The following is a 16391-nucleotide window of genomic DNA, read 5'->3' as shown; positions in this document are numbered from 1 at the left end:
ACTCATTCATTTATCAGGAAAACTAACATGCTCACACCATGTTGGACGCAATTTCAGGGGATTTACCTAAGGGTTTTCCTGAGAGTTCTGTTTCCAGGTGCTTGTAGAATTGTCATGGTCTGTATTTTCCTGTTGGGTGAGCAACTGAAGGCTGGTCTCCAGAAGACCCACATTTTGCAGCCTCTTCTGCAGTTACTTTTTTAAAATAAAACAAGTCATTGCCTCTGAGTCCATTCCAACTCATAGCGACCCTATAAGACAGAGTAGAAGTGCCCCATAGAGTTTCCAAGGCACTAATTTTATGGAATTACACTGCCATATCTTTCCCATGGAGCAGCTGGTGGGTTTGAACAGCCAACCTTTCAGTTAGCAGCTGAGTGCTTAACAACTGTGCTACTAGGGCTCTATGATCAGAACACAGAATCAGGATTTCCTTTTTCCCCTTCGCCTAAACCCTTTGGTCAGTTTTAGTAAAATTAATCCAAGCAAAAGACAAAAAACAAAAAACAAACAAACAAACAAAAAACCCAGATTCTTTCTAGTCTAGTTTATTCCCTTTCTAACTGTCTAGATATAGGAGTTCTGGTGTCGTAGTAGTTTAATGGAGTTAAAGCATTTGACTGCTAACCAAAAGGTAGGTAGTTCAAACCCACCAGCTATGGAGCAGTTCTGTGCTGTCTTATAGGGTAGCTATAGTCATAATTGACTAGATGGCAGTGGGAATTGTCCAGAGAAATAAGAAGAAAGAGAAAAGAGAGAAGCAGGTAAGAAAAGGGCTAGCTGAACACGTTTGTTAAATATACCACACATACACCCAAAGTGCATAGAATATGTATCTAAATTTTATGAGTAATCCAAAGTGAAACAACATGCCCTCCAACCACTGTCCTCTGGGTACATTTAAAGAAATTCTTTGTAGAAATAGAAAGCCTTATTAGGATTCAAAACTGGTCAGTGCTCTGATCCCCCTCTCCTCCTCACCTGGTATGAACAGGTGTGCCAGAATATGAACCACCTTGATCCCACCCAACCTAGGAGTCAAGGCCAACAGTCTAGCAAACATTACCCCTTCCCCATGCCCACTCAGCCCTCTTGGGTAACAAGTGCCCCAGGATCTAGAACACCCCTGACCTAGCAGCCGAGTTAGTAATTGGGCAGTGAGGATGCGGATGGCCCCAGCCCGACAGCCAGTTAAAATATCTCAGCCTTCCTCGTTCGGGAAAGGGAAAGAATGAAAGAGAGGTAGGGTTTCTTTCCTGGCAGAATCGGCAGGGAAAAAACCGCTGCTACCTGTGTGTCTTCCTTTTCAACCAAGCTGTCTCTGTTGCTCCATAAATAAACATTTCACTGCCTTCTGCCAACGGTATAAAGGCAGCCAAACAGCTGTCCCGGAGGCTTTCGGGCAGGGCACGAGCCGAATCAGGTGAGTTCGCTGCTTGATGGTGCGGTTCCCCTACCCCCTACCTCGCTCTGGCTTAAAGCCCGGGGAGGCAACGATGGTTTGGGATGGGGCTAGTGAAGGGGCCCGGAGCGGACGGACAGCCTCCTTTCTGAGGATCTGAGAGGAGAAGGAGGCTAGCAAAACAGACCCGCCGGCGGAAGAGACCTGCTCCGCTCGCTGAAGTTCCGCGCCCTGGAGAGCTGCGCCCGGCTGCAGGAATTTACCTGGAGCGCACGCAGCCTTGGGGCCCAGAGTGTGGCCCGAGGGGCCCAGTGTGTGCCCCGAGGGGCCCTGTGTACGCTGGGGGCTGCGCAGTGGGTCCAGGGCGGAGCCGCCTGGGAAGGACGCTCGGGGCCCTCTTCTCGCCTTGAACGCGCCCCTAGCCTGGTTTGGTAAGATTTCAGGACGCGGACAGCGCCCCAGCTGCCCGCTGGAAGGGCCTGGGTGGGTCTCCCGAAGCTGCGAAAACGAGACTCACTGCCTCAGGTGCAGCTCACAGGACCCGCAGGTCCTCAGGGGCTCCCCTGCAAGATCGGCCGTGCGTGCCCCGGGGTGGCGTGCCGAGGGCGGCTGGGCGCGGCCCAGGCTCGCCGGGGTCGGTTCCAACTGGTCAGGCTGCTGAGAGGGGTCGCCTCCTCCTGCTCCTCCCCTTCACCTCCGATTCTCCTCCCGGCTTCATCTCTTCTGTTCTCGCCCTCCTCCGCCTTGTAGGTCATGGCCGAGCCGGACAGCAGGTCTCAGCGGCCGCCGCTCCCCGAGCGCAGCTGCACCTACGTGGTGTCTCGGCCGGTCTACAGCCAGCTCGCCTGGGAGCAGCAGCACGAGCGACGCTTGCAGGAGCGCAGGACACTGCGGGAGCGCCTGGCCAAGGGCTGCAGGTAGTGGCGCCCCCCGGGCCGCGCCGGAAGTGTGTGTGTGAGGGGGGCGTGAGGGCCCAGGCGGGACTCCGGGGTTCCAGGGCTGATTCTCCTCTCCACGCAGTCGTTCCTGGGCCATTATTCTCGGCTCCGAAGTGGACTCTCGCCTATGCGGAGATTGTGTTCTGGGACCCTCCTAACTCTTTCCTCTCGTGAGGAAAGGTGGAGTGTGCCTGGGGATACAGCGGTCCCCACTGCCTTCTTGTGAAGGGCAGACTGAGGAGAGCGGGAAGTGAAGGGAATCACTTAAAAAGAGACCTGGAGTCCTTAAAAAAAAAAAAAAAAAACCCCAACCAATCTAGGCAGGACAGGAATCCTTGAAACCCTCTCAACTAATTTAGGCAGCATAGCATTCAGTTAGAGACAAGTAATGAACGCTGGAACACGGGAGAGCGCCTCCTGCTACAAATTCTTAACTCTGAGCCCGGGGGACCCCTAGGGGAACCACATCCGTGCCTCAACCCAAATGTGCCACCTGCAATTAGGTATCACAAACCACTTAGAGAACACTCAACTACGCCAGAATTTTTTTCTTTCTTTCTTTAACGTTTTTATTTTGGAACTTTTCAAACATGTGCAAAATAGACTTAATAGTATAATGAACCCCCTTCCTCCTTCATGTTTTTAACCCATTGTGGTAGTTTGTGTGTCAATTTGGCTGAGCCTGGTTGAGTGGCTGGGCAGCTGGTGGTAGTTATTCCCCATGATGAGACTGGTAATAACTCCATGGTAAAATCTACCGTGAGCAGCTGAGTAGCTGCCTTAGCTATGTGGTCTGCTTCCCATATATAAGCAAACAGCTTGGGGAACGGTCTCTAGCTTATGGTACGCTTGGACCCTGCGTGTAGCCCTGTCATTGTTCAGCAGCCTGCCATGCTCTGCTAACCTTGGGACTTTTAGTGGGCTTGAATTAATGGTCTGCCATATAGTTTGGTAACATCAGGACTGTGCCATTTTATTTGTTGACACTGGGCTTATTAGCCTCAGCAGCCAGTAGCTGCCTGAGTGAAGAGACGCCTCTAGCTTCAGTGGGCCAGGAGCAGGAGGCAGAGCTGAAGCCCAAGGTTGAGGGGCTCTCACACAGCCCCTAGAGCCTGGCACTTTGAAGTTGGACTTAAAGCCTCCAAACTATGAGAGAATAAACTCCTGTTTGTTAAGGCCGTCTCATTTGTATGGTAGATTCTTGTCAGAGCAGCACTAGGTAACCAGCAACACTCATCATCCAGCTTCAACAGTGATCTAACGCAAACTTAATTTTGTTTCATCTGTCTTCACAGACTTGGCCTACTCCTGTATTATTTTGAAGCAAATTCCATCTATTGTATTTTTTCTTCTGTATCTATTTCAGTATGTAACTCTAAAGACTAACTTAATATAGCCATAATTCTGCTATCATACAAAAAAAAGCATTACTCAACACAATCAAATATTTAGTCATTACAGTTGAAATTTACAATTGTCTCATAAATGTCATTTAAAAAAAAATTAATTTATTTGAATTCAGAGCCAAATAAGATTCACTCACTGTTGATATGCCTTTAAATCTCTTTCATCTAAACTAAAAAACCAAACTCACTGCCATCCAGTTGGTTCTGACTCATAGGGAACCCCGTTGAGTTTCTGAGACAATAACTCTTTATGGAAGTAGATTGTCCCATGTTCCTTTCAGGGAGCAACTGGTGGGTTTGAACAGCCAACCTTCTGATTAGCCTTAGCCACTGTGCCACCACAGCTCCATCTTTCTTATATGGGCTGCCAGATTTAAATAACACTAAGTAACAAGGTATACATTCATCATGTTCAGAATTCTATAAAAACCGGCCCCATGCTTGTGAGGCCAAAATACACAGCATGTGTTTATTTTTCTTTTTTCTTAAAAAAGGAATAATAATAAAAAGAAGGCGCCTTGGGTAGAAGTCTGAAAATTAATCTCCTTTTAGAGACTCCACATTGATCAGTCTGTGGCTGGACCAGAAAATGGGTTCTTGTGTAGGGATATTTTCTCAAAGATTAAAAAAGGTAGAAATAGGGAGGGGACGCTTAATCCTGTGTTTTCAAGTACAATTCATTTAAAAGGGTAGATACAGTTCTTGGCAAAAGCATGGTAAGTACTTCAGTGTTAGTATTTTCTATGTAGTTCTTATTCTTTTTTCTTAATAGTTATAAATGCAGAGTTCAAGTCATAACTTTGTGATTTGCAATTGGTGGTGACCATGATTGGATTGGAAACCCAGTCTTCTTGCTTTTTGACAGTTGTTCAAGAAAGAGAGCCCTTCATGCACTCAAGACTCTCCTGCCCATTTTGGAGTGGCTTCCCAAATATCGAGTCAAGGAATGGCTGCTTAGTGATGTCATTTCAGGAGTCAGTACTGGGCTAGTGGCCACGCTACAAGGTAAGATGTTGATAAGCTGGCTCCCAAACGTTTGAGAATCAGTCTCCAGTTGTAGTTTATAACCCCTGGGTACCCGGAGTGTCTGTGCTAAAGGCTTACTTACCCTTCAAAGCCTTTATTTTTCCTCTATAGTCCCTTAGTAGAGAGATTCACCACTTTTCTCCTCTTCCCTAAAATTCCCTTCCTGGGAAACCCAGAATGTTCCTCTAGCTTCATGGTTCCAACTAGAGGCATATCACCTAAGCAGTAGCTTCCCAATTTTAATGACCACAACTCAAAGTAAGAAACACATGCTACACCATGACCTGTACACTTATATCTTAAGTTTTAATAATAATCCTTATGAAATAATACTTATGCTTACTATAAGTGATACACTCTGAACTTTTCTATACTGTTTATTTTTCATCTTTAATGATGATTAAAGCCATTTTAATTATCTTACACCCCACACATGAAATTCAACCTGCAGTTTGAAACTGGGTTAAAGGAAAGTAAAGGAAGTGTCTTGGCCTGGACCACACATTTTCTGCCTCTTGCTTTTTTATCCCTTCCTTTTTTAAAATATCTACCCAAATGTCCCAATATAGATGGTTGTTTATTTATTTTGCTAGCTCACTACAATTTATTTCATTTTGGTTTTGATAATAGTCTTTTTTTCTGAATAAAAATGTAAGCTGTAGAAAATATAGACAAAGACAAAAAGTAGAATGCAAATTATCCATCATATATAATGTAGACATAAGCTCTATTAATATCTTTAGCCTTTTTCCTGTTTGTGCCTGTGTATGAAGATTGAGATCACATGTACATAAAGGATTTTTTAAAAAAATTTTATTGTGGTAAAATATACATAACAAAAAGTTTGCCATTTTAACCATTTTTTAAGTGTACAATTGAATAACACTATACATTCACCATGTTGTGTTACTATCATTACTATCCATTTCTAAAAGTTTTTCATTCACTCAAACAGAAACTTAGTATCCCTTCAGCTCTTACCCCTTTTCCCCCTTCCTCAGCCCCTGTCTTTATATCATAATATTTCCATGAGTATCTTGGAAATCTGTTACAGCATTAGTACATAGCAGTGTAAGCATTCTAGCTGCAACCCCCATCATCCTGTTTTTGCTCTCTACCTCACTCCCTGCTGCTAAAGCTCCAGGACTGTGAAAGAAGAAATCTCTCTCTCTCTCTCTTTTCTTAAATTAAAATGTTATGGAGCAGCTGGGATGTGCCAAGTGCTAGAAATGCTGACATGAGTTAGATAAACCACTTGCTTTGGTAATTACAATTCAGCCTGCTAAGGGATTGCAAATGATTACACTTAATATGTTGTTGTTGTTGTTATGGGCCATTGAGTCATCTCCAACTCATAGCGACCTCTCCTTGGGTTTCTGAGGCAGTATCACTACGGAAATAGATTGCCCAATCTTCCTTCCGAGGAGTGGCTAGTGGATTTGGACTGCCAACCTTCTAGTTAGCAGTCAAGTGCTTAGGCACTATGCCACCAGAGCTCGCTACTCTTAACCTAGTCTAGGGGAATTGACAATGGCTTGTCAAGGTTGAGATGTCAAAACTGAGTATCCCTGAAGGATAAATGTGAGTTTTCCAAGTGCTGGGAAATGAGGTCGGGTGAAGATGTGTGCAGAAAGATGACTTGAAAATAGACTGTTTCAGAATTAGTAATAAGAGTTGAGCAATGTCATAAACCAAAATTTGACTGTGGGATTCTCAAGATGACTCAAGCAGACGAGGGAGATTCCCACAGAGGAGGAGGATGTGCCATGCAGGGCTTTGAACTGCTTCATTCTAGTTTGACCCCCTGCTGAGAATTTGCCATTTCCACCCCAGATGTATGGAATCAGAATCTATATATTAACAAGATCACTGGGTAATTGGATCTTGTTAAAATGTAGATTCTGATTCCGAATATCTGAGGTGGAAATACAAATTCTCTCTAGGAGATCAAACCAGAATGAACTGTTTCAGAGTATGACCTCAATGTGGATCCTCACCCTGGCCAACTATGTTTAGAATCTCAAAGTTAGGTGGCAGAGAGAGAAGGATGGGCCTGTGTGGTTCACAGGCCACTCAATGGCAAGTGCCAGTGAGTACAGTAGGTCTTAACAGCCATGAAGTGACACCACCTTGTGGCTCCTGAAGGACAGAAACCTTGCCTACTTCATGTTTAGCCAGTGCCTACTACAGACACTGATGCAAAATAGATAACCTCACAAATATTTAGTGAGGAGGATTAGATTGCATCCTGAAAACAGATCATCTATGTATATGAAAGATGATATTTCAAGCCTCATGTCTACCGAGTTTTCATAAAGTATCTTATAATAATTTTGTTACTAAGTATCAGACACTGTGCTAAGGGCTTTGGTCAGTTATCTCATTACTCCTCACAGCAACCCTGCAAAGTAAGTACTATTATTATCTCCTTTTCAGTAGATGAGAAATCTGTTTGCCCAAAGTCACAAACTGGTAGGTGGTGGAGCCAAGATTTTAACCCATTCTGCTTCCTATGATCGGGTAATGTATTTTCCAGAAACATCATCTCTATAAAGTTGTCTTTGTAAGGTGAATCTCTAGGGAGTTAACCTGCTTGCTTCATTCATTCATTTAATACAATAAATATTTATAGTGTAGAGTCTAAGGTGCTTGACTGGTAACCAGAAGGCTGGCAGTTCAAACCCACCAGCCACTCCTCAGAAGGAAGGTTGGGCAATCTACTTCCTTAGTGATACCACCTTGGAAACCCAAGGAGGGGTCACTATGAGTCAGATCCAACTTGACGGCACATAACAACAACAACAATTCTGTATGCCAGGTGTTTAGCCACGGAGCACCAGTAGTTTTATTGACAGACCTTATGGAGCTCATTTCTAATGGTAGAGACAGGAATTAAATAATAGGTAAATAGACGAATAATTCTAGGTGATGATATCTATAATGGTGGGGTAAATATGATTTTGTCATAGGAATTAATTTGGGGAGGGAGTCTATTTTTGATAGAATGGTCAAAGAAGGCCTTTCTGAGGTGAAATTTAACTAGAGATTATAGGATAATAAGAAGGACATGGCCATGTGATAAGTAGATGGGGCAAAGGCCCTTAGGCCCGGCCCCAACTCATAGCGACCCCTCCTTGGGTTTCCGAGGCAGTATCACTACGGAAGTAGGATTGCCCAACCTTCCTTCTGAGGAGTGGCTGGTGGGTTTGAACCGCCAGCCGTCTGGTTAGCAGGCAAGTGTCTTAGCCACTATGCTACCAGAGCTCCCCTTAGGCCAAAAGGAACAGTGTTTTCAAGGGAGGAATGAAGAGAATTCTAATGTGGGTGGAGCATAGTCAATGGGATGGATGAATTGACTAAGTTCAGGCAAGGCTGAAGACTAAGGTGAGGCAAGTGAGGCACTCACTTTCCAGGTGCTCCCTTAATTATTGTACCTCAGCATAATGTTTTCAAGGTTGATCCATGTTGTAGGATGTGTCAGGACTTCATTTTCCTTTATAGCCGAGTAATATTCCATTGCATGTATGTACCACATTTTTTTTTTTTTCCCCGTTCATCTGTCGATGGACATTTGGTTTGTTTCCACTTTTGACTACCATGGATAATGATGTAATGAACTTTGGTGTACATGTGTCTGTTTGGAACTCTGCTTTCAAGTCTCTTGGGTTTATGCCTAGAAGTTGAATTGCTGGGTCAAATGGCAGTTCTGGAGTTCTTAGGTGGCACAATTGATTAAATGCTGGGCTGCTAACCAAAAAGTTGGTGATTCAGATCTACCCAGATGTGCCCTGTAAGAAAGCCCTGGTGACCTGCTTCTGAAAGCCCACAGTCAAGAAAACACTGTAGAATTCAGTTTTACTCTGAAACACATGGAGTCACCATGACTTGGAATTCAGTCAAAGCAACTGCTTTTTTTTGGTATGTTCTGTGTTTAACTTTTTGAAAAATTGCCAAAATGTTTCCCAAAGCTGTTGTACCATTTTGCATTTTCACCAGCAATAGATGAGATTTCCAGTTTCTCTACATCTTCACAAACATTTGTTGCTTCCTTTTTTTTTTTTTTTTTTAATCTTAGCCATCCTGGTGAAGTTGTATTACATTGTGGTTTTGATTTCCATCTTCCTAATAGCTAGTGTCTAAGGCATTTGACTGCTAACCAGAAGGCTGGCGGTTCAAACCCACCAGACACTCCTCGGAAGGAAGGTTTAGCAATCTACTTCCATAGTGATACTGCCTTGGCAACCCAAGGAGGGGTCAGTATGAGTTGGGTCCGACTTGACGGCGCATAATGACAACAACAACAATAGCTTGTGGTAATGAGTACTTTCCATGTTCTGTTTGGCCAATTGTATATCTTCTTTGGTGAAATGTCTATTCAAATCATTTGCCCATCTTTTGATTGGTTTGTTTGTTGTTGTGAAAGTTTTTTATATATTCTGGATATCAAACCCTTATCTGATATATGTTCTCTTCAAAACATCTCCCAGTCTCTCTGTGTGTATTGTGTATACAAACACACACGCAAACACACATTCATTTTTAATATAATTTTTTAAAAATTGTACCAGTAATATATCTGTTTCTAGAATGTAAACTCTCTACAAGGGCAAGGATATTGTTTTCTCACCCCTGTGTTCTCAAAACTCAGAACAATGCCTGGTACATGGTAGGTGCATAATTAATAGTTGTTGAATGAATAAATGAATGAATGCTCATTGTAGAAAACTAGAAAATATATATCATGAACATGATAAAGTGCCCCCTCCACAAATTAGAAGTCTCCTAAGATCCTACCACATTAAAAAAACAGATCAAACTCACTGCCATCAAGTCAGATCTGACTCACAGTGACCCCTCCTTGGGTTCCCAAGGTGGTATCACTACAGAAGTAGATTGCCTGACTTTCCTTCCGAGGAGTGGCTGGTGGGTTTGAACATCCAGCCTTCTGGTTAGCAGTCAAGTGCCTTAGGCACTATGCTACCAGAGCGCCTAGATAACCCATTAATATTTTGGTAAATATCCTACTAGATGCAAATGCACACCTTCATAAAAACTATACAGACATGTCTTGGAATGTTAAGCACCAACACCAAATTCAGGATAGAGGTTCCTTCTGAGGGTGGATGCAAGAAAGAGGATATGGTAAGAAAGATTATACAGACAGCTGCAAATGTAATGGCAATTATTTATTTCTTAAGCTGGATGGTGTTTATTATATTCTTTCTGTATTTCTGAATTCATTCATTTTATATTAAAAATATTTCCACATTTTCTATGGGTATAATATACATCTTTACTTTTGCAAAAGTAATGCATGCTTATCAGAGTTTGAAGTCCTGCTTTTTCCCCTCCACTTTTTGCCTTTTACTTCACATCTCTCCATATCAGTAAATGTATTTCTATATATTGCATCATTTTCATTTCATAGAATTACAGTGTATGAAGCATAATTTATTTAATCATTTCCCTGTTTGGGGACATTCATTCAATGAATAATTTTTGAGTGTCTGTGGCCAGGACATTTAGGTTGTTAACACTTTGTTGTTTTTCATTAGTATAATCTTAGTCCTTGATTAATGACTCAGAGGACAAAAGACTTGTTTTCTCTCACTTGGTTGAGTGGGATGTGAGGAGATAATATGGAGTAAGATGTGGCTGCCTACCTATGAAGCATTTAGCCAAGCAGAAAAAAAATGTGTCATCATCCTCCAACCCTATGTACACAAAAATGTTGAGAGTTTTCTATAGAGCCTGACATTCATGGACCCAGAGGTTGCTGGAGTAGCTCAGTGGAGGAGCTGATCTCTCTCACCGGGGTAGAGTTGCCAGAGCTCCTGGTGTTATGTGAAATTGTCATATTTGTTCTTAGCCTGGATCTAATTTCTCTTCCCTAACAAAAAGGGAAGAAGGATAGTGTAACCAGGATTCTGTCCCTAGAACACAGAGAAACAGTGAACTCAAAGTGTTTCTACATGCAAAACTGTTTTCAGTCTTTGGACTGAATTGTTTTTAACCAGCAATTGACTTTTTCCCCACTGATCTGATTGGTGGGTTATTGAATTACTTGATCAGTTGAGTCAATTCATTTGAGCAGGTGATGCAGTAAGTATCCCAGCTGATGATATTCTGCATCCTATTGATGCCACAGACTGCACACAAAATAAGGAGACCACTCAGGACAGGCTGATGCATTGAAATTGAAAATTGAACATATTAATGTAAAGGATTTTCTTTGTGCAGTAGATATATAGCATCATTTTTGTGTGTTCAATCATTTTGAATGTACTTTCAGGCATGGCATATGCTCTACTAGCTGCAGTTCCTGTTGGATATGGCCTCTACTCTGCTTTTTTCCCTATCCTGACATATTTTATCTTTGGGACATCAAGACACATCTCCGTTGGTAATTATAAGTATACACTGCAATTGCATTTGTTTACATTTAACGTGTCTCAACTCTGTCACGTGCATCATGCTTTCATGGCTTTGTCATGAATCAGGGCTTCAGGGCCTTGCTTGGTCAATGATGCAATGGTTCTTCTTAACTTTCAAAACACCATACTCTTAGTCAACATTGTACTTAACAATTTTTTTTAATGAAAGAATGTGAAAACTATAGTCTACCTTCGAATTTTAGAATGTTTTTATTAAAAAAAGAAACAATAAAATTTTATTCCAAAGTTTTCCATTCCAAAATACAAAATGACAGGGAAAAGCCTTCAAGAGGTCTTTGAACCTGGTGTTTTACTAGACTGCCTTAACGTTTACTAAATTATGTTAATCAAACTTGTATTTATGATCTCCTTAAAAAATGTAATTATTTTACAACACTCATATTGGAATATGGCAAAATCTTGCCCAAACAATTTAGAAGCAAAGTTTTGCTTTCATTCTTGGAATTGCTCATAGTAGACTTATTTCCTGCTGTTTCTAAAGTTTTATTTCTATTTTGTTAGAATTTTCTTGTAAATGAATGTTTAATGCTATTTTCCCACTTTGACATGTATACAAGAGGTAATGCTGCTCCTACATCCATCTGCTGGTTAGACATGCCTATCTCAATGATCCTGTTGAAACTCAAATACAACTATCCACTCCACCCCCAACCCATAACCTTATCCTTAGTTGTATCTTCCCCTGTGTCTAGCATACCACTTTGTCCATAGAAGGAGATCAGTAATAGATTATTGATTGAAAGAACTTCCTCACCCTGGGGAGTCAGTCAGTATCAAATACTTACCTAGGTGAGGGACATAAAAGCTGTTTTTCTCATCCCACTCCCCGTGGTTTTGTTATATATTTAGATGCTCTTGAAGTTGAGTCTGCTGAGCCATAAATCCCTCAATTATTATCTAAACATAGGCTCATCATCATCATGGATAAAAATATCACTAGTGAATAGAGAAGTTGCTTGAAGGAAAGAGGATTTTTTTAACCTAATCCGATGATAGATTCAAGAGTAACACTGAAAAAGCAGGTTTTGTAAATCATTGTTCTCAATTGTTAAATACCTGTGATTAATACTTAATTAATTAATAGATACTTTTTTCCCCCAGGACCTTTCCCTGTGGTCAGTTTAATGGTGGGATCTGTTGTTCTGAACATGGCCCCTGATGAGCACTTTATCAGTAATGGGACTACATTAAATACTACCATGATAGATTCTGCAGCTAGAGATAAAGCAAGAGTAGTGATTGCAAGCACCCTTACTCTTTTGGTTGGAATTATACAGGTAATGTATTTATAAGTAAATTATAGATTGATATGATTTTTATTAGAAATAACTAACTGAAAAGCATGTGGACTTACAGATTCACTTAAAAGCAAAAATGAAGAAATTTAATGGAACCCAAAATTATTTTCTAAATTGCATTGTTTTAGATCAGATGCTAAAATAGTCAGCAGGACTCTGAATTATTAGATGACTTGAAGCATTTACTGATGAAGAGTAAAGACTAAAGTCTGCAGTATGGATTACACCGCAACATAAAGAAAATGAAAATCCTCACAACTGGACCAATAAGCAACATCAGTATAAATGGAGAAAAGATTGAAGTTGTCAAAGATTTAATATTAATTGGTTCCACAATCAACACCAATAGAAGCAGCAGTCAAGAAAACAGAAAACATATTGCACTGGGCAATTTTGTTGCAAAAGACCTCTTTCAAGTGCTGAAGAGCAAAGATGTCTCTTGGAAGACTAAGGTGCACCTAACCCAAGCCATGGTATTTTCATTTGCCTTATATGCACATGAAAGCTGGACAGTGAATAAGGAAGACCAAAGAAGAGTTGATGCTTTTGAGTTGTGGTGCTGGCAAAGAATACTGAAAGTACCAAGGACTGTCAGGAGAACTAACAAATTTGTCCTGGAAAGAAGTACAGCTGGAATGCTCCTTGGAAGCAAGAATAGCCAGACTTCATCTCACCTCCTTTAGTCATGTTGTCAGAAGGGACCATTCCCAGGGGAAGAATATCATGCTTGGTAAAGTGGAGGGTCAGTGAAAAAATGGAAGGCCTTCAACAACATGGACTGACATAGTGGCTGCAACAATGGGCTCAGGTATAGCAAGGATTAGGAGGCTGGCACACAACTGAGCAGTGTTTTGTTCTGTTGTGCATAGGGCTGCTATGAGTCAGAGCCAACTCAATGGCACCTAACAGCAGTCATCAAAATCAGAGATGGAAAAAAAAAAAAAAGGCAGAAGAACATATACAATTCAAATGGGAATAAAGGAAGGGAAATGTGCAAGACTCCATAAAGAAGAAAGAAGAGTTCTTGTGGGCAGAGCTATGGGATCTGAAAGTCAAAGAAATAAGCTACATGATTTTTGCTTTTCTTAGAATATAAGGTGGAAATAATTCTAGATATTATACATAGTTTTAAAATTTTAGAATGGTGGAAGGGTGGGAAGGGACAGTGTGTTAAGAAATTCAGATTTGCTTTCCAACAAGTATTTTTTGTGCTATTAGGCAGCCTACAAGAGTTTTAATTGGTATAAAGCTTAACTTGTTAATATTTAAGAGAGTTGGTTCTTTTCCCTTGCAAGCGTTTCATTTTTCCTTCCTTTTTTGTCCTAGTTGATACTTGGAGGTTTGCAGATTGGATTCATAGTGAGGTACTTGGCAGATCCTTTGATTGGTGGATTCACAACTGCTGCTGCCTTCCAAGTGCTGGTCTCACAGTTAAAGATCATCCTCAACGTCCCAACCAAGAACTACAATGGAATTCTCTCCATTATCTATGTAAGTGTTGCTTCTTACTCCAGGAGTGGACCCCTATTCATCCAAAAAAGAAAGGTATTCTTTCCCTCTTCAACCTGAGTCTGGAGAGTGTGGATTCTTCCGTGTTCAGTTTGTTGTTGTTGTTGTTGTTAAGTGCCGTCGAGTTGTTTCTGACTCTTAGTGACCCCATGCACAGCAGAACGAAACACTGCCCGATCCGGTGCCAGCTCCATGATCCCTGCTATACTTGAGCCCATCATCGCAGCCACTGTGTCAATCCATCTCGTTGAAGGCCTCCCCCTCTTCCGTCAACCCTCCACCCTACCAAGCATGACATCTTTCTCCAGGGAATGGTCCCTTCTGACAACATGACCAAAATAGGTGAGACAAAGTCTGGCCATTCTTGCTTCCAAGGAGCATTCTGGCTGCACTTCCTCCAGGACAAATCTGTTAGTTCTTTTAGCAGTCCATGGTACTTTCAGCATTCTTCGCCAGCACCACAACTCAAAAGCATCAACTCTTCTTCGATCTTCCTTATTCATTTTCCAGCTCTCACATGCATACAGTTTAGGAAGCATTAAAAATGCTCTTCTCTGAAAAGAACGACAGATTAAGTTAACACTGAAGATAGCCAGTTTTGTAAATCATTGTTCTCAATTGGTAAAAATGGCTTCAGAAGTGTCATTGCACTTAAAATTTTTAGTAAAAACAAAGTGGTAAAATGAAGTGAAGACTGGTTTGGGATTCAACAAACTTGAGTTCTGTTTTAGTTTTATCTGCAATGAGCTGAGTAACCGTTAGACACATCATGTAGGGCAGTGGCTGAGAATTTGGGATTAAAGTTGGATGGACATGGATTCAAAAGCTGACTCTATTACTTACTGGCCATATGAGCAAATCACCATGGATCAGTTTCATCCTCTGGAAAGTAGCGTTGTTAATAATATCTATCTCAATGGATTGTTGAATAAGATAATGGTTGAGAAGTAGTTGGCCCAGGTGCTGGCTTATAACAAGTACTCAAAATAGTCATTTGAAATTAGTATTTCACGTCTCAAGACCTCTTTTCTTTTTAATTTGTAAAATAAAGTGGTTGGAGCTGCATCTCAAAAGCTCTTTCTAATCTGAGAGTTCAGAGAGTGCACAATGTAAATGTCTCAGCAATTATAGATGAAAAGGAAGATCAGATTCACAGATGATTCAATGTGCAAAAGAGATGCAAAAGAAGGATGAATAATCACACTAATTAGATTTGAAAATATTCTCAGATTTAAATATACCTTCTATATAAAGCATGTTATTGATGCTTGAAAAATGGTGATTATAGTAACATGATGTCACCTCAGTTTGGGCAAAATGATACTACACAAAAACAATATGCCAACATTAAGAATGGTGTTTAAGTCCTTAATGATCTAGGTATTAGCTTCTGAGACAACGTATACATCTCTAAGAACTAGTGAGTTTGTCACACAAAGAACTAGTGAGGTTCCTTGTGTGGATCATGACAAATTATGGATAATATTGTGAACAATCAGAATTCCAGAACTTTTATTTGTGCTCATGTGGAACTTGTATGTAGACAAGGCCATACTGTGTGGTTTAAAATCAGGAAAGGTGTGCATCAGTGTTGTATCCTTTCATATTCTTATTCAATCTGTATGCTAAGCAAATAATCTAAGAAGCTGGACTATATAAAGAAGAACTCAGCCTTAGGATTGGAGGAAGACTTATTAACAACCAGCAATATGCAGATGACCTTGCTTGCTGAAAGTGAAGGTGACTACAGCCTTCAGTATGGATTACACCTCAACATAAAGAAAACAAAAATTCTCAAAACTGGACCAATAAGCAACATCATGATAAATGGAGAAAAGATTGAAGTTGTCAGGATTTTTGTTTTACTTGGATCTAAAATCAATGCTCATAGAAGCAACAGTCAAGAAGTCAGATGATATATTGCACTAGGCAAATCTGCTGTGAAAGATCTCTTTAAAGTGTTAAAGAGCAAAGATGTCACTTTGAAGGCTAAGGTGTACCTGACCCAAGCCATGGCATTTTCAATCGCTTCATGTGCATGTGAAAGCTAAACAATGAATAAGGAAGATCAAAGAAGAATGGGTGCATTTGAATTGTAGTGTTGGTGAAGAGTACCATGGACTGACAGAAGAATGAATAAATCTATCTTGGAAGAAGTATAGTGGAATGCTCCTTAGAAGTGAGAATGATCAGACTTTGTTTCACTTACTTTGGTCATGTTGTCAGAAGGGACCAGTTCCTGGAGAGGGATATCATGCTTGGTAAAGTAAAGGGTCAGTGAAAAGGGGAATACCTAGATGAGAAAGACACAGAGGGTTACATGGGCAGTACAGACAACAAATATGAACCCCTTTGCA

The 16391-nt window shown here is 41.1% G+C and overlaps 1 protein-coding gene across 1 annotated transcript in view; it reads left to right on the top strand.

The window, feature by feature from the left end:
• Positions 1-2155: 2155 nt before the first annotated feature.
• SLC26A4 (solute carrier family 26 member 4) overlaps positions 2156-16391 on the top strand; it is a 76585-nt gene continuing 62349 nt past the window's right edge. The window contains exons 1-5 of the mRNA XM_007945077.1: positions 2156-2319; positions 4612-4751; positions 11065-11175; positions 12329-12504; positions 13852-14016. Coding sequence (XP_007943268.1) covers positions 2156-2319; positions 4612-4751; positions 11065-11175; positions 12329-12504; positions 13852-14016 — 756 coding nt within the window. The remainder of the gene's footprint in view (positions 2320-4611; positions 4752-11064; positions 11176-12328; positions 12505-13851; positions 14017-16391) is intronic.

This window comes from Orycteropus afer, unplaced genomic scaffold (genome assembly GCF_000298275.1).
Source record: "Orycteropus afer afer isolate SDZICR_OR568_19922 unplaced genomic scaffold, OryAfe1.0 scaffold00007, whole genome shotgun sequence".
NCBI lineage: Eukaryota > Metazoa > Chordata > Mammalia > Tubulidentata > Orycteropodidae > Orycteropus > Orycteropus afer.
This window is presented reverse-complemented; position numbering and strand designations above follow the sequence as displayed.